Source organism: the organism of the source record quoted next, unplaced genomic scaffold (assembly GCF_019419815.1).
Source record: "Pyrus x bretschneideri cultivar Hongxiangsu unplaced genomic scaffold, Pyrus_bretschneideri_v1 Contig17, whole genome shotgun sequence".
NCBI classification, from domain to species: domain Eukaryota; kingdom Viridiplantae; phylum Streptophyta; class Magnoliopsida; order Rosales; family Rosaceae; genus Pyrus; species Pyrus x bretschneideri.
The window spans coordinates 7,102,977-7,124,255 of NW_025999468.1; the positions used below are offsets into that span (position 1 = coordinate 7,102,977).

Sequence of the window (21,279 nt, forward strand, 5' to 3'; positions counted from 1 at the left end):
TTTGAGAAAGTTACATTCTTTTTGTGTGCCATAATGATGATCTTTTTTTTTTTTTTTTTTTTTTGGGACCAAGGCCCTTAGTTGCTAGCATAGTTTATGAAGTGTGACAACTGATATGGACACTCTCACTAGTTTACCATGCGTGGTAAGAGTAGTCGGCCTTATAGATCGATCACCAGATTGATGTTATTAGAATCTCAAAAACATTTACAAAAGTTATTAAAAAAAAATTCATGGCCGTGAATTTCTTACCACGCATGGTAAACTACTTGTGGTAAGAAATTTTAACTTGTCATGAATTTGCCCGCTATATATTTCTTTTTTGTTATTCTTGCTCGTGTTTGATTAATGGTTGATGATAAGAAACCGACTGAATTTACGGGGTTCTACTTCTACTAAGGTCGAGATGACGAAGCTCATGACATGTAGGAGGAAGTTAATAGTTTGGTGCAATATTGGCTCCTAAGATGAAGCTTGTAATAAAAAAGTGTAAGTTACAATTGATCATTTTTGTTAAATTTAGCGGGTAAGTTGGCAAAAATTAGAAGAATTATGACAGTTGTTTGGTACACTTATGTACTCAATAGTCACTCGCTTAATTAATACGGTCAACCTTCATTTTATACAGTTGACACCTGCTTATTAGCCCCACCCAAAAGCTTTGTATAACCTATTTGGGAGCACTAAAGTACCAAAAAGAAAACATGCTCATGCTACTCCAATGGCTTTTATAGAAGCCGAATGTAGCATCAGTTACTAGGTTAGAGTCACCCTTAATCTCTATAATTATTATTTTAAGCCACCTTAGGGCGCATCTCTTAGAGCAACTCTAGCGGGAGGAGTAATCCGATGGACCTACCATTTTTTCAACCGAATAGCTAGAGCTGCAAGCTCCAGCCCATGCGGGCGTGTGGACTTTGGGGGGGGGGGCTTGAGTGAGAGGCCCGGCTTGAATTGGTGGCCCGAGAGCCTCAGGTTGTGTGATGCTTCCACGTCTTAAAATTTATAAAAAAATATAAAAAATTAGTAAAAAAATTTTTTTTTTTTTAAATGTAAACAAATGTAAAAATTTAATAAAAAATCAGAAAATTTTTAATTTTTTTTAAATTGATTTAATTTTTCTATAAATATGTTATCCTTATCTTCCAACTTACACCACAATTTTACATTTTCTCAAATACTTTGGATTTTAATTTCTTATTTAATGACACGCGGTATAACAAGACCGATTAAAAATTATATCTGAAATTACAAATAAAATTATTTTTTATTTTTTATAAAATAAAAAATACTAATATTTTATTGCCTATTGCCATGACTATTCAATTTAGAGATGAAAATGCAAAAGACAATTATTGTTCATTAAAGGCAATTACTATTCATTGAAGGGGATTGAATAGGAAGTTGCCCTAGGGAGCCTTCCTCACGCTAGAGTTGCTCCTAAAGCAATAAAATTGGTAATTGTTCAACTTTCTTGCACTAATACGTAGATTGGGTTGCCCAAGTGATATCTTATAATAACAAAGATAATTTATACACTATCATTTTTAGTTTTTCACAAACTCTTCTTTATTTCTAGCCAGATTGAATAAATCAAACAAAAACAACGACCAAGATTAGAAATGAGTATGTAAAAAGCTAAAATGTGTGCGTTTTTATCATTTCCCTATAATAAAAGCACCACCAGCTCAAATAGACTTCCAACCCAGCAAAGTGATTGTTAAAGAACATATAGAGGGTGAAGTCCATATAATTCTTATAGTCCACATGCTACAGTATAACTGCTTGTTCTCAAGATTAGCATAAGAAATTTCTTTACCTATGGCATAAGCAACGCCTTAGTTTATCAACAGGGCGGTCTGAGATTTTGGGAGCCATGGCGGGTTCGAATCCAACACGACATGGGAAAGTTGCCAAGAAAAATACCATTGCCGAACCATAAAGTATATGAAGGTCTGTTTGGAACTCTACTTGAATCCAACATTTTAAACTCAAAAACAATTTTCAAGTTTTAGGTCTTAAAAACTTGTTTAGTAGGACTATTTTAAAAAACTGAACTCAAGATAAACTCAAAAATATAGTATGTTATCTAAAAACATAAAAAAATGAGTTTTAGAGTTTTTAAACTTAAACTCACTCATTTCTTTTTTCTCCCTCCTCCTCTCTCATTCTAAATCTATCTCTCTCCTCTTTTTTTAACTTTTTTCGTCTCTCATCCAATTCGCTTTTTTCATTCTCTAGGTTCTTTCTCTCCCTAATATTCCTCTCTATCTCATCCAAACCTCTCTTTTCTTTCTCTTTTCTTCAATCATCTCTTATTTTCTTTCCTCCTCTCTCATCTTTCTCCCAATCATGCGACTCCCTCTTTTTAAATATATTAGTCTAGTTTAAGTTGTAGGATTTAAAAATTTTAAATCGCAAATCAATCAAATTTTTAAGTTTTAAAGAAAATTATTTTTAAGAAATATTTTAAGAAATGATAAAAATTTTCAAATAAAATATCAAACAGGCCCTCGATTTACAAAATTATATATACACACATTTTTTGTATATACTTGTTCAAAGATCACGGCCCTTCGAAAATTGGCCCTGAGAGGGTGCACCACCTGCACTTCCCACGGCCGGCCCCGGTTATCAAGTCCCTTAAAAATGTGCACAATAAATAATGTGGCAAATAAATGTAATAGTTTTCATAAATAATAGTGTGCATATATATATATATATATAATAATGTGACAAATAAACGTAATAGTTTTCATAAATAATAGTGTGCATATATATATATATATATATATATATATATATATATATATATATATTACTAGTTAACATCAGGAGCTAAATTTATAGTAATGTTATTCATACTATGTTTTTATATCACATTTTTATACCACATTAGGTGACATCTGAGAGCAATTTCAGCGTGGGAACCCTTCCCCCAGGCAATACACTATACTATCCACCCAGTGAACAGTAATTACCCTTAATGAACAGTAACCTCCTTTTGTATCTCCACCGTTACACTTCAATAGCCCTGGCAATAGGCAATAAAATAATAGTATTTTTTTTTTCTGGGAATAAATTCTCTCGCGTTGAAACTATACCAAAGGACACCCAAATTTCACATGCATGTTTTGGAATGAAATCAAGTCACAAAAGTAAAATCCTATGACATTTTCGAGGCCCTACCTTGCTCAGAAAAATGATGTTTCGCCGAAGCTCTCTCAGCTTGGCAATTTGTGCACCACAGAGATGAGGGTTACAGAGAGAGTGCAGAGAAGAGAGTTTCAGAGAGTGTCTAGGTGGTAGTTTGTGGCGTGAAGCTTGTTAGGACGGCAAGATGGTGGTTGTCAGTGTCTCTGTGTTTGCAGAGATATAAAGAGACAATGAGGGTTATGGGCGAACAGAATGGAGAGATTGAGGGAGCTTAGGGATTTTCCCCCCATTTCTTGGTTTCATGAAACTCACAAAGATGGTGAGGTTGTGACGGTGGTTTGGAGTTCGCCGGAATGGGAGGGCTGTGTGGTCTCCTGACAGGAAAAAAATTAAAACAAGCGTCTGACGTCAGCTGATGTTAAACTCACCTTAGGCGCTCGGGCCGGCACGAATCCATGGGCCTAGCGCTCGGGCTCCCTCGCCAGCCAACGCTGGACTTCCTTCCTCGGGCAACCAAGCCCTGTGCTGAAGCCTGTCCATCGAGCAATTGCTCCTGCTAGAGTTGCTCTGATGTGGACAGTCACATCATTTGAAAAATTTGCAAAACCTAAGGAAAGGAAGGAGAAAGACTCATCGTATACTACAATCATCATTTAATTAACTAGTTTTTCTTAATTATTAGTTTATTAAATAATGAACTAAATTTAAAAATCTAATTAATTCAAATGATGTGGCTGTCCACATCAAATGCCACCTAAGGTAGTACGAAAATGTGGTACAAAAATATGGTATGAATAACATTACTCCTAAATTTAACATGGATTGGTTTAATGGTTTGTGTGTTGGCAAATCCACCAAGCAAAAGGTCAATGAGGTTGAAAAAAAAAATTTAATAAAAAAAACTTGAAAATTTTGAGTTTTAACAGTAATGACAAAATAAATAGTACCATGATTGACTTTTTAGTGTAAAAATATGATTTTTCGTTAAAATGAATAATATCAAAAGCTTTTCTTTAAAGTTCTCTAAAAAATATAAAGAAAACAAGTTCTAAAAAGAAAGGGTGAGATCTGATCATCTCACCAACTTCTCAAAAAAGAAAAATATAAAATTGAACCATTTTTCTACAGTCATACCCTACCTGCATATGTTTCCAAATCTGAAATGTACGTTTCACTTTTTTATCTGCATTCTGCACTGCACTCCAAAATTCCAACTGGTCAAAAATCTACCGACCTGTCTAAATTTTCAACTTACATGGCCTCTCATCCACTACTTGTCTCCCTCCACCACTTTCTTCTCACCTTCTACACCCCATCCTTTGTACCTTTCATGCATCCGCTCCTTTGTCTTTATATATACCTACTGCAAATTACCATCTTCCTCCACTTCTCACTAGCTCCACTTTCAAACACACAAAAATGGGTGGATATTCCAAGATCAAAATCATGGGTACTAGTAGTAGTCGTCGCTCCCAAAACTCAAGATCCATAGACTTTTCTGATCTCCAATCATTTGACGAAACGCAGATATCTACCCCAGAAAACCCCACCTCCTCAAAAGTCCAAGAAAAAACCAATCTCGATCTGCAGCAGGAGAAGAAAAACAACACGACCCATGATTCTTCTGAGGAAGATGGTCAGATCAAAGGCAATGGTGGAGAGAGGTTCGGCACTCACGTGGTGCTGAAGAGGAATAGCTCAGTCTCTTCTTCTTCTGCTGCTGCTTCATCTGGTGGTTTAGGGTTAGGGTTTCAATCAGCAGTGAAAGGAGCAATCTCATCCATGAAAAGATCTTCTTCTGTGTCAGAGAGGTATTGCAGGATCCATGACCAGTCTGCAACTACAACTTTCATGACATCTTCCATTGATGGTGATGAGGAAGATGAAGATGAAGATCATCAAGCAACAAGATCTATCAAGAAAAAGCACAAGGGAGGCAAGATCCTTAAAGTATGTAAGCGCTTTTTTGGAATGTAGCCAGCTAGTTTGTAGATTTTATTGTTCCATGTGTAAAACTTATTTGTTTTTTGGTCAAAGAGTGAAATTTCATATAATATGCAGTTTTTACTACCTGTAGTAGCGGACAGATACACTCCCACTTGTGCAGTGAATTCTGTATCTTAATTTTTGGTTGAGCAATGAGAATTGAGATATATTCACAAATTATTGTCTAAGTTAGGGCTTATCTGGAAGTTCTTTTATAACGATTGAACACGTTTTTTGTGAAAATATTTGAAACTAATTTTTAGTAAAAACGTGAATTATGAAATAAAAAACAATTGCTTCTTATAAGAAGCACATAACTAGTACTTATTCCAGGGAGCACTTCAAATGTTTTTGAAATCCAAAATATTTTCTCTAAAAACACTTCATTTTAAAAGTACTTTCAAACAAACCTTGCTATCTTAACTCTCATGAACTTCATCCATTTACTTTCATTGTACCGTATATAAGTAGATCCAATGTACAATATGTTTCCATCGAAAAAGAACAACGCAATGTTGTTTCGAGCAACATCTGAGATGATGCTTCCAATTATTTACAATCTCATATTTGAAAGTCATTTTCACTGATCTTTTTTATTTCCTGCACATCTCCGTTTATTACTATTTTTATTGAATTAAAGAATCAAAAGAGAATAAGCGATTAAAAATAAGTAGAGGTGTGCAAAAGAAGTAACAAAATAGGTATATGAAAATCATTGCCCTCTCTTATTACATAACGAGTGAGGTGGCCTTTGAGGCTTTTGACTCAAACCCAAAATAATGAGAAATGTATAGCGAGGATGGAGAAAGCAAACGACCACTCAAAAGATTTACAATGAGGGTTGGTTGAGTTGGTAAGAATCGTCCTTTTTATTAGATCAAGATTTAAGTTTGAATCTCGCTGACAACAATCTCTCGTGGTGGGCAATTTGTAAAAACCAAAGAAAGAGCTAAGACCCTCTTTATAAGTTTTCAAAAAGACTTCGTGCTATATACACTGATCTTGAAATGGTGTTGCATACCCTCCCTTAAACTTTTTCACTACAAGAGATACAAAAATAATAATCATGTTATTAAATTCAATATTTTCTTCGATAAAATGAAAACATGCAAACAAAAAGTAAAAGACATAAAAACATGAATAATATCTGGTTGTATTGACGTTTATGAGATTCTAAAACTCTCACATTCATATTAAACAAAATAATACTGATAGTCAGTTTCCAAAAAAAGAAAACGAAAAAAATACTGATAGTCTGATGCATTCATTGCATGAGCATGAGGTAGGGATCACATTACTCAACACTCAACAGCCTTTTCAACCTTATGTGTTTGGAAAACATTATCAATGTCAACTTTAAGCGATGTTGCAATTTGCCAACTGAAAAATAAATCGTGTCAATTTGTGAATTCACTTAATATTTTGTTGCAACTGTGCTGTCAATAACTTGACTTTGTCTATTTTCTTGTTTAAAAAATTGTTCATAAAGTCGTACGTGATTCTTTAAACAAAAATGATATTCTTATTATATTTTTTTTATATCATATTTGTACCGCATTTTTAATAGAGATGAGACCCACATGTATTGATGGTTCTTACCTCTATTAGAGAGATGATACAAATGTAATATGAAAAATGTGACAAATGTAGCATTACTTTTCCTTAAACAAAAAGAGTATTTTAAAGTTGGAGATACAAGAGATAGTTGGAGCAATGATCCCTAAATTTTTGTTCAATTAGAGCTTTAGTCACTGAATTAAAAATTCTTGATTGTTGATTTTTTAACTTGTAATCGTATGGAGCAATGGTTATTTTGGCTAACTCTGTTTAAACTTAGATCCATTTTTATCCCTTTTGAACCCTTTATGTTGGACGTAAGTTCAAACGTAGTTAGCGAAAATGATCATTGCTCCACACTCTAACAAGTTCAAGGACCTATACTCACGAATTCTTAATTCAGAGACCAAAACTTCAATTGTCCTAAAATTCAAGAACCATTGCTCCAATTTCTCGTGATATAAATATGCACTATCGAAGAATCACGTATTAAGCACATACAATTCTTTGATTTAAAAAAATCAGCAGCAGTTCCTGTTGCTCACCAATCACAGATGGACATGTGTCTAAGTAATTAAAAAATTAATTACTTAAACATGTGTCAATCTGTGATTGGTGAGCACTGAGTAGCAGGAATTGCTGTTGATTTTTCAGCCAAGTTCTGTTAAAAAAGAAATGGATGAAGCTGGCACGTTATAATTTTTTATATTTTTTTGGTCAAGGTGAAAAGGTGATTCAAAATTTTGTTAGGTGGTAAATTGCAGTAGAGCACTCTACCTTTGAGTTAAAGTGACATTCATGTATTTCCAACGTGGAAATTGGAAATAGTAATATTTGCATCTTGCCTTGTTTGGACCTTCTCATCCTTTCAATCATTGATGTTATTACGTGTCTAATTGTTTTTCAATGTTTAAATGAAGGTTTAATTGTTGGGTTAATGAATGCAAGAATGAAAAAATCGATGATTGATTGATTGAATGATCAACAACTTCGGTCAAAATATATTAGGAATGTGTAATGATGGTATTGGACCATGTGGGGTACTTGAATTGCGTCATCCACGATATTCTCACAAAGAATAAGACTCTCAGGTACTTTGGTCACGTCCGACCCCACACTAGTCCCGCTAACTAAATGATGGCACGCGAGCTAAAATCTAAATAAATAAATAACCAGGTACAGCTAAAAATACGCAACACTCAGTGACATGAGCTTCATGCAAAATCTAACCATCGTAAAAATTCATTACATCCTTATATGCAAGATCTAGCCGGTAATTTTCCAAACCACTCAATGGTACGTGCAATCGAATAAAAAACACCTAGCTTATTAGGTTCTTCTATTGTGGAAAATAAAATCGTAGAAAAATCAAGTGGACGATGAAGATATATTGACATTTAATCTTCTGTACACTTCTATACAGTTAAACGCCTTTCAAAGTCACCAATGGAAGATCCCTCCCTTCCCCTTGTGTTTTATGATTCCAAACGCAACCTGCCTATCACATGGTACTAACTTGTGGTACTTTCAAATACACACAGATATGAAGAAAGTGCTCGGGGTTCAGCAAGTTGTTTGCCACCCAAGAGAACGGTATCTCCAATTTCGGTTCAATACCTTGGATACGGACCAGCTTGATTTCGGCATCATCATATTTGTTCCCAGACTCTGTTTGTTCACCTGATTTTTCTACTTCCTCTTCGGCCTTTGCATCTTCAGCGGAAACTTTTTGTTCATCCTCTTCAGCTACTGTCGGTGATTCTTCATTGATCAAGGATTTGTCAGGAAAATACTCTGGCAAAAGGCTCTTGACTGCATCATTTAGAGTGAAGCATCTACCTGTAGTGCAAAATAAACTCGGTCAAAACTAAAAAGATTATAAACCCTAAAATGATCTATCCGACATGCTCAGCGGTGCTAAATTAATCGATAAATTGACGAGGCTGCCAATACATTTACACCTTGAACTGATAGAATAAAGCATTCACTTATGTGAGACACGACAACGGTTCCTGTTGTTGGGATTCAAGAACCAGCTTTGGGTCAAGCATAAAACAAAAATAGAAAATGAGATCTGATGTTTGTCTGTCTGTTTAACATGCGCACATGCATTTCACTGTCCTCAGATCTCATACTCCTAAATCTAACAGACAACATCAATTTCACCAAAATAATAAGCCACATGACCGACATTCACTCTTTCGAATAAATAACTAATTCAATTGAAGAACTAAGCAACCAAAAATAGGAACTATGTAGCTGCAGTAGCCAGGAAGATTGTGGCAGAAAAGAAAATATATATATTTCCTCCCTGGAGTTTCTTAACTAGAAAATATAATCTTATACCAAAAAATATAAAAAATAAAAAATAAAAAATAAAATAAAAATAAAAGAAGGCATAAAACAAGAGGACCCTGCAATTCATGGCCATGCATCACATATAAAGTCCTTCAAATAATAAAAAAAAAAGCAGTATTACAAAACCGTCGAGAAATCCTTTCTTTCTCTGTTATTCCGATATTATTTTTAAATGCAACTATGAGACAGAGGCTCAGGGCTGAATTGGTAGAGTAAGACCTAGGAAGACTTGGAAAGAGACTTTAAGAAAAGACATGGAGTATTTGGAGCTAACGGAAGACTTGGCGCAAAACCAAGAGCAATGGCTTCCTAGGATTCATACAGTCGGCCCCCACTTAGTGGGGTAAGGCTTTCTTGTTGTTTTAATAATGGTGGAGGTAAAAGGCTTAAATGACAGATCATGATAGGTATAGCAATCAAACATCGGAAAACCCTGCCAGCTTACCCAAAAGTACAGATAGGAAAACTAAGAATATAAGATGTGGAAAGCAATTCCAAACCAGAAACGGTCATGGTGTACGGTGGAAGGAACTAGGGTCTATGTAACTTCAGTACAAATTTTAATGCATTCGACAAGAAAGTAAATGAAAGATGTTCTTTCTATCTACGCTGACCATGTTAACAGGCAGCCAAGTCTACTTTGTCTTGATTCTAAAAATACTTTCCATAAATTTACTGTAAAATGAAAAGGGAAATAAAGAAACTTGAATTTACTACATGCACATATTTCTGAGGAAGGTTTATGAGAAATACGAGCCGCCTCACCTCCTTCTCCTCCTTGTATTTCAACAGGCCGGTTAATGTAAGAGATTTTGTCCCAGCTATCAATCTGAGGTGCATCTTCAAAATCAACAAAATCCTCACTGACTCTCCAAACATATAAGCGAACTGGAACTCGACCTAAGAATTCAATCATTTGAAAATTAATTACAACAATAAATGTGTACCTATATAATTTCAATTCAATTTCAAATGTAGGAAGCTCTTTCAAGGATTTTTCTTTCAATTTTAACTAGGACTGTCAGACAAATTCAGGGTAAAGGGTTACAACCTCTATATCTACTTTAAGTCTATACTTGAATAACACTATGACATACACCCTTTTCGCAGTTCTTAATACGTACTGCAAGCTTGCAACCCCTTCTAGGCAACAACTAGGAGCTAGAATTGCTCCAAAACCCAGAACAATGTTTCAGTACTGTTCTCAGTCCCAGATAATCTACTAAACTTGGTCAGTGATGCAGGAGCATCTAGGAGGCCTTCAGGACCAAGTGGGCCTGCTAGCCAACATGGCTTTGGTTCTAGTTAGTTTTTTGTCATAGTTATTTCCTTGTATTTATCTATCTAGTTTGAAATTTATATTTTATTCAGTTTAGTAGATGATAGTTATGCTCTTAGTCTTTTTAAACAGTCAGGTGGCAGTTATGTGAGTTTTTTAGTATTTTGGAGGGCTAAGATTAAATAGTAATTTAATTAATTAAGGGCTAGCATGCTAGGTTGTAGTATAGTACAAATACTCTCTTGACAGGCTCTGTATGCAGTTTGTTTAGAAATTCCAGATTGTAGAGTTTCCCTTGGGTCTCATTACCCTGGAAAAAGTGAGCACACTAATCATGAAGACAAGCTAGAACATTAAATCTTCGCTCACCTGCCTTCACTTGTCCAGAAACATCAGTTTCACCCATATTTGGTCTGGATTTTGGAGCGCATAAATTCTTTGCTGCCCATTCTTCCCCAACTGTTCCAAGCTTAAGTTTGGAAGATACCCGGAAGTAGGATTCCAAATTACCTAACAAAATTTTTTGAGGAAGTTATTAAGCTAAGAAGGCTCATTCATAAATATTAGCAGAATATGATCTTAAGAACTATGTGCATATATGAAAGTCTGAATGCAAGCATCGATCCCAAAACCAATGGGTGCAGAGGTTTTCATCTCCAAAGTGTTGAGAATGAATCCTACATTGTTGGGAGGAGGGACCTTGCATGGGCTTATAATTAAATTGGGCTATTCCCCATATTGCCAATTGGTTTCATGATGGAACCTCAACTTCTTACATGGTATCAGAGCAGGTTGTCCCACATGTGAAGCCCAACGGCCACACGCGCTCTACATCACCCAGTTGTGTTATCCACATGTTAGACTTGAAATTTGCCACACATGGGGGTGCGTGTTGAGAATGAATCCCACATTGATGGGAGGAGGGACCTTGCATGGGCTTACAAGTAAATTGGGCTATTCCCCATATTGCCAATTGGTTTTATGGTGGAACCTCAACTTTCTTCACAATGTGGGATATTCTCAACAAAATGATAGTGATAAAGATTATCCCTATATAAAGTGTTTGATTATAGATAACATTTTTTACAAGATTTTATAGAAATTTTCTTATAGTTTCGCAAATATATGTAAATTTGAGTAATCACCTATACTTGTTCAACTTAACTAAAATATGAGTAAATTTGACAGAAGGAACCCAAAAAAATGTCACAAGTAACTCCTAAATCCTAACCATCAGTAACTAGCAGGTATACCATTTAAGACTGAACGCCAGAGCTCCACCTGATCTGGTTGAGACATGTTCATCACATTCTTACAGTTTCCATTGATTATATATGCAGCCTGCAGATGTAACAAATACCATTAGAAATGTTTTAAGGACATCTACATTGTCCTACAAGACTTTCCAATCAAAATTTGTCACTAGATCCCAAACTAAACAGTAAAACCAAATTGAGTCAAATATAATATATGGCAGGGAAATCAACAGTTTTATAAATAGACAATATGAAACTAACAAAACAATCCCTGACCTCTTTCAAAGAATTAATAAAGCTCCACTTTACAGTATCTTCATCATCACAAGGAATCAATACGTTCCCCGGATATCCTCTAAAATGCACCTGCACAAAGATCCAAAATTCACTTCTAATCTACAAATGTGAAACATAATAAGAAAAGGAGATGGAGCAAGACACTAATAAAAAGATCATCAGAAAATATTGTTCGTCGATACCCAGAAATTCACCACACCCACTCTATAGACTTGGATGCAAATAGCTAGCGAAATCAATGTACCCACATGGGAGCAAACCACAGGCATGACCACTCGACCAAAACCTTATTGGTAGATCATCCAAAAATATTCTTAACATTATTCAAGTTGTTGCGTACTTAGACATCAAAAAATGAATTCTAAAAATTCGTGTTCCATTGACACCCACCATTATATTGTTGTAAAAGTAAAACATTTTACATAGTCCAACCAAACTTATCCTTGACAAATAAATAATAGTTGGAAAGTATGTGAATCCTATAATCTCGTTTGGACCATTTTACCTGATAGTTTGTTTGCTAAACTAGTTTGTTTAAACTAAGTTATAACCCTAAGAACAATACTGAGCCAAAAAATCAGAGGATTACATATCACATAAATAACATCTTGCAAGTCTAGTTTAACTAATTGTGAGAACATGGGGGATAACTGTTGTGTCATGGTCGTAGTCTTACTGATTGCAGTAACAACAAGGTGTTGCACGATGGTAATAGTGCCAGTGCTTAGTGGTGGTGATGGTAAATACCAGTGGCAGAAACAGTGTAGCAATGGAGATGGCGGCAATGGGAAAATTGAAGCAGTGCAGTCGCAATGATGGTGGCAACATGTAGCAGTGTAGCACCAGTGATGGTGTTGATGTTGGCAGAAGAAGGTGATGGAAACGAACACTTTCTAGGTTTGCTATACAACTGGTTTGGTCCCAAATTCATTCAAACACATTCCCACTACATTATGAAATTTTAAAACTGGTCCCGCAAAACACATCTAGCCAATTTTTTAGATTTCCCAACAGCCACCAAAACAAGAGAATATTTGATAATTCTTATCTATCGATTTTTAATTGAGTTAAAAAAAATACATAAATGACTCCAAAATGGTCAGCCTTAATATATATTCTATTTCGGTACCAATGGCTCCATCATGTCCAAAATCATTTACAAAGAATAATTTCCAAAATAAATGTGTGCACGAATGTGATTTCTGATAGCCAGCCATCTCCTTTTTACATATATGAGAACCAAACATGAGTAGGATTTCTGTTCATAACCCTCTATTTTTGTTTTGCGACTAGTTGCCTCCTAAGTTTCTATCTAAATTTCCCGAGAAACTAATAACATACTCATCAATTTTAAACATAGCGATGATAGAAGATAAACCAATAAGAAAAAATATTTACCGTGAGATTCCAAGGTCTTTCTGGTTCCGCACATAGAAGATCAAACAGAACTCCTGTCGGTATATACCTGCAAGAACCTCTTGCAACGTTATGAAAACAAATAAAACTAACACGAATCTAACAACCTATGAAAGCATCCAGCGCTATTAATTCACTCTTTCCTCCCTCAGTCACTTCAAACACACAAACTTCTTGCACGAGAACCTTACACGGGCATGTGAGATCATATAAAGAACCAAAAGGGCATCAACAATTAGAGAAAAACCAAAAATCTAGTGCAAATTATACTGATAGTCACTAACATCAAAAATCAAATGGCAATCAATTATCAACAGTTTGTTTTCTAATTTCTATACGAAAACCGGCAATTTAAGCATTGTAGCAAAACCGAATTTTCAAGTATAGAAAAAGAGGAAATCGGTGCATACCATTTCAAAGGTAAGCCTTTGTACTCGAACCAAATGGTGTCTAAGCGAGGAGGAAGTGCAGAGCTGAAGTAAGGTTTTAGAAGTGAGGCCAACAATGGCAGGTACCCAATCCGAGGAGCTAAGATCTGTTACAGAAAGAGCAACAATCAGAGTAAATTAGGAGGGGAATCGGGGGCATAATCGGAAATTTGGAAGATATGTAGATATATAGATAGATATATATATATATATATATATATACATATACATGTGTGTGTACATAGAGGTTTAGTACCAGGGCAGGTGGCGGAGCAGGAAGAGTGGCGACGTCGGATTCATGGAGATGAATCTGCAGAGGAATTGCTCCGTCCCATACAAACCTCTGTGCTTCCATATCCATTCTTCTTTTCTTCCTTGGCAAAATTCTCTCTCCCTCTAACGGTGTCGTTTTGGTTCAGTGGAAACTGAGAGACTGAGTTCTGCTCTAGAGAGAATGAAAGAAGAAGAGGAGGAGGAGGAGGAAATAATTATAATCAAAACGGTGTAGTTTTGGTCGGATTATAGCCTCAATTGGCGCCGTGTGCAGTGCGCAATTGCAGAAGGCGGCAGCGCTTGGTTGAGGCGCAGAGGTCTTCGCGAGGAAGAAGACGATGTGAAACTATTTCTTTTCTTTATACCAGAACGACGCCGTATGTTGACCAATAAAAAAATGGAACGATGCCGTATTGTTTCGTGGGTTTATGCCCTTAAGTTGACACGCATACATCCCTTTTTTTCATTTTTTTTTATTGGTTCTACGCTAAACTTCATCTGTATAGTTAGGAGGAAGTTTCGAACTTAAGTGCAGAGAGACGAGCGCAATGCTTGAGTCTATATTAGCCAACGTGATTAAGCTTAAGTCTATATTAGCGTAACCATTTAATATATATATATATATTGTATTTAATTTAATCAAAATATATCGTCATATATATTGTATTTAATTTAATCAAAATATATCGTCATTAGAGTTCGACTAACTTTTTCTTCAAGCAGACTGTCATTTGTTAGCCCATAAAACACAAAAAGTAACTAGCAATAAGATCTAATAGATAAACAAATAAAACAGATGAGTGAGAAAATAAGACGGATGGATGGCCTAGCATAACAACATTCAAAAAGTCATAATTTTCGAGAAGAACCAATCCCTAATAAAACAGGCCACATACAAAATGTTTGTGGGTCGGTGGGTGAAAACAAATGTGTGTATGAAAATAAAGGTATGAACGCTTCCATTCCATATTAGTCATTCTTATTCTCGTACAAAAGAGAGATTTAGGGAAATCCGTAGAAACTCTCATTCAAGAGAAACCCAACAACAAGCATCTCTCTCTCTCTCCCGCTATTTTTGGGTTCTTCTTTTCATTGTTCAAAAAATATCACTCCCCAATTCAATCTTGTTCTTCCCCTCTTTTGTCTTTCAACTGCGCCTCCCCTCGTCTGTACAGAGTAAGCTCCAATTAAGCATATAGGAAAACTTTTTTAAAATAAAAATGATATAAATTTCTAAATTAATAAAAAAACCAAACAAACAAACAAATATAATTGTATTTTTTCGAAATCGGATTTTGATGTTTTGATTGATTGCCGTCGTTGCAGATTCCCGGGGGCTTTTCGTGACGGCGATTCAAGGTCGAGGGGAGGGGGTTGCAGTTGCAGTCTCGCTGAGTTGATTACTTACATTATAATTAATTTATATGATCAGTTCATAAAACAATACGTACATGACATAATTTGACATGAAAAATGGCGGGTGAAATTGGCGGTACTGGTGGCGGTAGTTGCGGTGGTGATAGTGACGCGCCGTCCTCCCCCAGAAACAGGGTCAAGTTCTTGTGCAGCCATGGTGGCAGAATCCTACCCAGGCCCGCCGACGGCCACCTCAAGTACGTCGGAGGGGATACTCGCGTCGTCGCATTGTCTCGCAGCATAACGTTCGCAGGTGCCCATTTTGTTAGTCTATTCCTTTTGAATTTCAGGGAGTATCGAACTTTCATCAATGAGATTGGAATTCGGAACCTCCTCTGCTTTAACAAATTTACGAATTTTTTAAGAACATTACATTATCTACGCGACAGAGTTGATGAAAAAGCTGAGTACATTGTCTGATGGGGAGATGGTGCTGAAATACCAGCTAGGCACGGAAGATCTCGACGCCTTGGTCTCCGTCAAAAGCGACGAGGATCTAAAGCACATGCTTGATGAATATGATCGACAAGAGAGCGAAGGGAGCCCGAAGCTGCGAACGTTCTTGTTCCTGTCCAAGCCAGTGGTGATCGAGGGTCCAACCCCGTCGTTGGAACACCAAATGCTGGAGCAGCGTTACATTGACGCCATCAATGGAATCATTCGATCACCACCGAAAATGCAGCCCCAATTGCAGCAACAGCAGCAGAATGCTCCGACTGCCCCGATGATCATCGCAAGTAGCCCCATGGGCAGCCTCAGCTTATCTTCGGCGTGTTCATCGCCCAAATCAGCATCCCCAGAACACCACGCGCTTGTGGGTGACATAAGCATGGGAGGTCACCGGTTCTCGCTTACGCCTCCAATGCATAAAGTGCACAGCTCGCCGAGTATTTGCAGTGCATACCAAGGCCATGCTCAAGGGCGTCACCATCACCCTAACTACCATCAGAACCACCACCACCATGCGTACCAGTCTTCGCTTGGTGCAAGAGCACACCACCTAGGGATTAGGACACCACCTCCGTCGTCGCCAGTCAGGTCTGAGTCCGGAAGCGCACGGGGCTCGTTGATGGGCCCTAATGTTTCTCCTGGGCATGCCCAAAATTCGATTCCTTACAACTACCCTACCGGTAGCAAAAACAATAGTCCTCGATCATCACTAAGACTAAGTGGCGGCAGCGGCGGCGGAGGATGAAGCAGCAAATGTGGACACTGACAATTGTCCGCCCTGAATGCTTGTAACACGAACATCAGCAGGGACGAGAGCCTCCCTCTAAGTCCCAGATAGTCTCTGTTGGTTTGTTACTATTGGTGTTGGTTTTTACTGCTGAATGCATATAAGGTGCCTGTTCTTTTTTCGTGCGAATGAAAGAAATATTGTAAAGATAAAACAGAAACCATCTATCAACAAGTATCAATTCTGGAACAAGTACAGACATATATAGGTTCAGTCAAGTTTGCTGCTCATCTGCATTTAATTCAATCGATGCTTAAACAATTTGCGAGGGATCTAATCGCCCTATTGTTTTGTTATCGTTCTTCTCGAGTCCCCTAATTAATTTCAACTAACTAGTCCTTTGCCATCCAAAGGACATTGTTTCTCATTCTCCATAAAACAAAAATGACACCTTAACCCCCGACACCACGATCCCATCCCAGTAAAATCATTCTTACATACACATTCAATCTGAACAAAATAAGCAAGAATGGCACTTAACTTCTGTCCAACGGTCCTCCTCACTTGCTGTCAGTGAAATCTGCATCAATAACATCTCCGTCAGGTCCCTTGCTGGATGATGATTCTGAAGGCCCACCAGCTTCAGCACCGGGTGGAGTTGGCCCTGCACCAGCGCCAGGAGTGCCAGGCTGGTTGTAAAGTGACTGGCCAAGCTGCATCACTTCCTGGTTAAGGGCAGCGATGGCATCTTTTATGGCTTGAGTTGAACCCCCTGAGACTGTCTCCTTGAGCTCTCCAAGTTTTGCCTCGACCTTTGCTTTAACTTCAGCTGGAACCTTGTCTCCCAGCTCTTTCAGTTGCTTCTCTGTCTGGTAGACAACAGAATCAGCCTGGTTCTTTGTGTCAATGGCGTCTCTCTTCTCCTTGTCCTCCTGTGCAAACCTCTCGGCTTCACTAACCATCCTTTCCACCTGTACATTTGCAGACATTTCTCTCAATATAATTCAAGACTTAAAAATACAAACAAGTAGTTCCAAATCTAATATCACAAATCTGACAAATTTACAATTTGCTGGTCAGCTAACCTCATCACTAGGTAAGGTACTGGCACCAGTAATGGTGATGTCTTGCTTCTTTCCTGTGCCCTTGTCCACAGCAGCGACAGATAGAATACCACTGGCATCAATGTCGAACTTGACTTCAATTTGAGGAACCCCTCGTGGAGCAGGAGGTATACCATCCAACCGGAAGCTCCCAAGAGACTTGTTATCTCTAACAAATTCTCTTTCCCCTTGAAGGACATTAATCTCGACACTTGTCTGCCCATCTGCAGCTGTTGAAAACACCTCCGACTTGGAGGTAGGTAGAGTAGTGTTTCTTGGGATGATCTTAGTCATGACACCACCAAGGGTCTCCAAACCCAATGACAGTGGTGTCACATCCAAAAGCACAATGTCACTGACATCTCCAGCTAATACACCAGCCTAGGATCAAGGAAAAAAAAAGGTATCACAGGTCAATACGACAATAACAACTGAAACTGTCCCATATAAAATAATAAACATAAATAATAAATAAAAATAAAAAAAAACCGTAACTTCACAAAAATTGTCGTAACAATGGACATAGCACACTAGAAAGAAATCATAGACACCCACCTGAACTGCAGCTCCTAGGGCAACAACTTCATCAGGATTAACTGTAACATTTGGTTCCTTCCCTGTCACCTTCCTTACAAGCTCCTGTACAGCTGGTATACGTGTTGAACCACCAACAAGTATCACCTCGTCTATATCTTTCCAGGCAAGCTTTGCATCCCTCAAGGAGTTTTCGACCGGTGTTCTAAGCCTAAAATATCAATAAAATGATAACGTTAATTTAGAATCAAATATTCCCTGGTTTCATAGAACCAAAAATTATACCACTAAATATAGAAACAAGAAAACATTCTACAACCCTAGACATCAAAGATGATATCTTGAAATTTGCAAGACGTTTGTAAGACAAAAAGCTAGAATCAAATATGCTTATATCCACAATCTCATAACAAGTTGAAACAAAAATTCACACCTGTCAAGCAGATCTGAGCACAACTCCTCAAACTTTGCCCTTGTAAGGGTTGTCTCAATGTGCTTCGGCCCATCAGCAGTCGCAGTAATGAAAGGCAGACTGGAACAAAACAATCATCAGCAATAGAGCATTGTTAGAAAACAGCCCAGATAGATGATCACGGAGAATAGTCAATGGCTGAAAAATGCTTCAGACTAATGAAGGTTCTCAGATATTGGCAACATACATACCTAATGTTAGCCTGAGTCAAAGATGACAACTCCATCTTGGCTTTCTCGGCTGTCTCTGTCAGCCGCTGAAGAGCCTGTTTATCCTTCAACAGGTCTATTCCTTCATTACTTTTGAAGTCTGCAGCAAGCCAGTCAACAATCCTCTGCAAAATAGCAACATTATCAGAACCGTCTCATTATTTAGGCCTCTAAACTTAGCCCAAAGGAAACACAGTTTTTTAATATAAAAGGATTCAAGTGAATGGTCATGGCATAATAAAAATTAAAAAGAAATAGAAAATCCTAACCTTATCGAAATCATCACCGCCCAAATGCGTATCTCCTGATGTAGATAGCACTTCAAACACACCATCACCAACCTCAAGTACTGTAATGGAAGGAGAGCAAGTTAGAAAAAGTTGATAAAATAGATCAAACAAAACACGCAAACCAACATCTGTATGGAGTATGGAAGTAATAGCTAGAGAACATATCCCAATAACAAACACTGTACCTGAGACATCAAAAGTACCACCTCCAAGGTCAAATACCAAGATAGTTTCACTGTTCTTCCTGTCAAAACCGTATGCTAAAGAAGCAGCAGTAGGTTCATTTATAATCCTAAGAACTTCCAACCCGGCAATGCGGCCAGCATCTTTTGTAGCAGTTCTTTGAGAATCATTGAAGTAAGCAGGCACAGTGACCACCGCTTTAGTAACTTTATCATTCAAAAACTTTGAAGCATCGTCCACAAGCTTCCTCAACACCTACACCAGCAATAAAAGGAGATAAAGAATAAGACAATCAAAGCACCACATCGGTTTTAAAAGTTAACCAAACTCTGTTAGCTGAATCACACAAATAGTGCACTTCGGAAAAGTAAAGATTTTTAAAGGAAACAGGAAATACCTTAATGTTTTAATGTTTCACAAATTCGAATTAGTAGACAATAACAAATCGTTTCCTTAACTGAAATTGGATGTTCATATCCGGTTATCTATTCCCGCAATTTTCTAAGCACTGAAGCACAGTTGAGTCTAATTCTACTCAAGAGCTTCCTTCAATGCAAGTTCTACAATCTCCACAAACCACCACCAAAACAAAATTACCATTAACCTTGTTCATTTCCCTTCATTTTCCCATCGCCCGAACAGAACCCGTAGATAAATTTCGCAACACCCATCACCAAAACCGCAAAACAACACCGTGCAAGTGTACGACCACCATTGACTTCCAACAAAATAACATCAAAAATCATACCTTTAAACAAATTAAAACATAATAACACCACAAATTACTCCACGAACTTCACCCTCATTCAAATTTGTAAACTTTCAACATCCCATTGCCAAAAACAAAAAAGATATAAAAAATAACCCAAAATGTCAGCAAAAAGTTATACCTGAGCTGAAATTTCTTCGGCAGCGAACTGCTTCCCGATAGCAGGGCAGTCAATCTTGACATTCCCATTCGCATCCCTTACAACCTTGTACGACACCTGCTTCGACTCCTCATCCACCTCAGACATAGTCCTTCCAATGAACCTCTTCACCGAGAAAAAGGTGTTCTCCGGATTCACGACGGCCTGTCGTTTGGCAATCTGACCCACAAGCCGGTCCCCGTTCTTCGTATACGCCACCACGGATGGCGTCGTTCTCTGACCCTCAGCGTTGGTGACTATGGTGGGCTTTCCGCCCTCCATAGCCCCAACGGCCGAGTTCGTCGTCCCCAAATCGATTCCCACGACTTTCTCATTGACTATCCGGAGCGGTCCGACCCTTCTGACGCCGTTGGGTCTAAGGCTCACAAACGCCTTCAACGGCGTCGTCCTGCCCAGTCCCTGGCCAAAAAACGCCGTCCTCGGGGTTGTGAAATTGGGCGCTGTGCTGAGGACATTGATTTGCGCGGAAGCCATTTCTGGGAGCTTTCAGGCCAAATTAGGGTTTTTTACTGTGTGTACAGAAACCCTAATCCTTCCGCTGCGGATTGGGAGAAGGAGAAGAGCGAAGAGAGAGACAGGCGAAGTGAAGTGAGGAGATAAGAGAAGTAGAAGAAGGGTTCTTTTCGCGGGAGAGAGAGAGAGAGAGAGAGTGAGGGTTAGGTGATGCCACGCGGATGGGTTCTGGAATGATCCATTGCCCGTGAGATTTTTGATTGGCGGGCAGGATTCCTGACCGTAGGATTGCTAGCTCGAGGACTGCCCGGTGGAAAAATCGAGGTAGTTTTGGTGCCATTTCGCCACCCACAATTTTGGAGGAGTAAAGTGGGCTCAACTTCAAGGTATGTGTGGCGCAATGCGCTAATCAGATTTGTTTGGACTCGTTTATTTACTTTCTTGAAAAAACACCCTTCAAAAGTTTTTTAAAAAGAGTTGGATTATGTCACCTCCTATTTTCGCTCA

General features: G+C 37.9%; 3 protein-coding genes across 4 annotated transcripts; 1 reads left to right on the plus strand and 2 right to left on the minus strand.

Moving 5' to 3' along the window:
- Positions 1 to 8,059: 8,059 nt before the first annotated feature.
- Positions 8,060 to 14,403, minus strand: LOC103946364 (autophagy protein 5). 2 transcript variants are annotated; one of them, XM_009357048.3, is made up of 8 exons: positions 13,990 to 14,399; positions 13,716 to 13,840; positions 13,288 to 13,354; positions 11,869 to 11,958; positions 11,590 to 11,677; positions 10,706 to 10,846; positions 9,823 to 9,957; positions 8,060 to 8,538 (listed from the first exon to the last, which is right to left on the minus strand). In XM_009357048.3, exons 1-8 carry the CDS (start codon positions 14,092 to 14,094, stop codon positions 8,201 to 8,203), a joined length of 1,089 nt encoding a protein of 362 aa, XP_009355323.2. In that variant the 5' UTR covers positions 14,095 to 14,399; the 3' UTR covers positions 8,060 to 8,200. The 2 variants fall into 2 exon arrangements, with proteins under 2 accessions (XP_009355323.2, XP_048437650.1); XM_048581693.1 differs by lacking the exon at positions 10,706 to 10,846 and having other exon boundaries at positions 13,990 to 14,403.
- Positions 14,404 to 15,356: 953 nt separating this feature from the next.
- Positions 15,357 to 17,123, plus strand: LOC103946363. Its single transcript, XM_009357046.3, has 2 exons — positions 15,357 to 15,675; positions 15,812 to 17,123. Exons 1-2 carry the CDS (start codon positions 15,480 to 15,482, stop codon positions 16,615 to 16,617), a joined length of 1,002 nt encoding a protein of 333 aa, XP_009355321.2. The 5' UTR covers positions 15,357 to 15,479; the 3' UTR covers positions 16,618 to 17,123.
- On the minus strand, positions 16,869 to 20,933 carry LOC103946362 (stromal 70 kDa heat shock-related protein, chloroplastic). Its single transcript, XM_009357045.3, has 8 exons — positions 20,281 to 20,933; positions 19,393 to 19,645; positions 19,187 to 19,266; positions 18,900 to 19,042; positions 18,670 to 18,768; positions 18,258 to 18,447; positions 17,685 to 18,083; positions 16,869 to 17,570 (listed from the first exon to the last, which is right to left on the minus strand). The coding sequence occupies exons 1-8, from the start codon at positions 20,791 to 20,793 to the stop codon at positions 17,160 to 17,162; spliced, it is 2,088 nt and encodes a 695-aa protein (XP_009355320.2). The 5' UTR covers positions 20,794 to 20,933; the 3' UTR covers positions 16,869 to 17,159.
- Positions 20,934 to 21,279: the final 346 nt, after the last annotated feature.

Bases quoted from the DNA above. Each gene is read 5' to 3' on its own strand.
- LOC103946364 (XM_009357048.3), bottom strand. From the start codon at position 14,094: ATGGATATGGAAGCACAGAGGTTTGTATGGGACGGAGCAATTCCTCTG. The intron at 13,355-13,715 runs GTATGCACCGAT...AGGTTCTTGCAG, and splicing joins AAAGGCTTACCTTTGAAATG to GTATATACCGACAGGAGTTC. The intron at 11,678-11,868 runs GTCAGGGATTGT...TTACATCTGCAG, and splicing joins TTATTAATTCTTTGAAAGAG to GCTGCATATATAATCAATGG.
- LOC103946363 (XM_009357046.3), top strand. From the start codon at position 15,480: ATGGCGGGTGAAATTGGCGGTACTGGTGGCGGTAGTTGCGGTGGTGAT. The intron at 15,676-15,811 runs GTGCCCATTTTG...TCTACGCGACAG, and splicing joins TCGCAGCATAACGTTCGCAG to AGTTGATGAAAAAGCTGAGT.
- LOC103946362 (XM_009357045.3), bottom strand. From the start codon at position 20,793: ATGGCTTCCGCGCAAATCAATGTCCTCAGCACAGCGCCCAATTTCACA. The intron at 19,646-20,280 runs GTATAACTTTTT...TTGCTGGTGTAG, and splicing joins CCGAAGAAATTTCAGCTCAG to GTGTTGAGGAAGCTTGTGGA. The intron at 17,571-17,684 runs GTTAGCTGACCA...GCAAATGTACAG, and splicing joins GTACCTTACCTAGTGATGAG to GTGGAAAGGATGGTTAGTGA.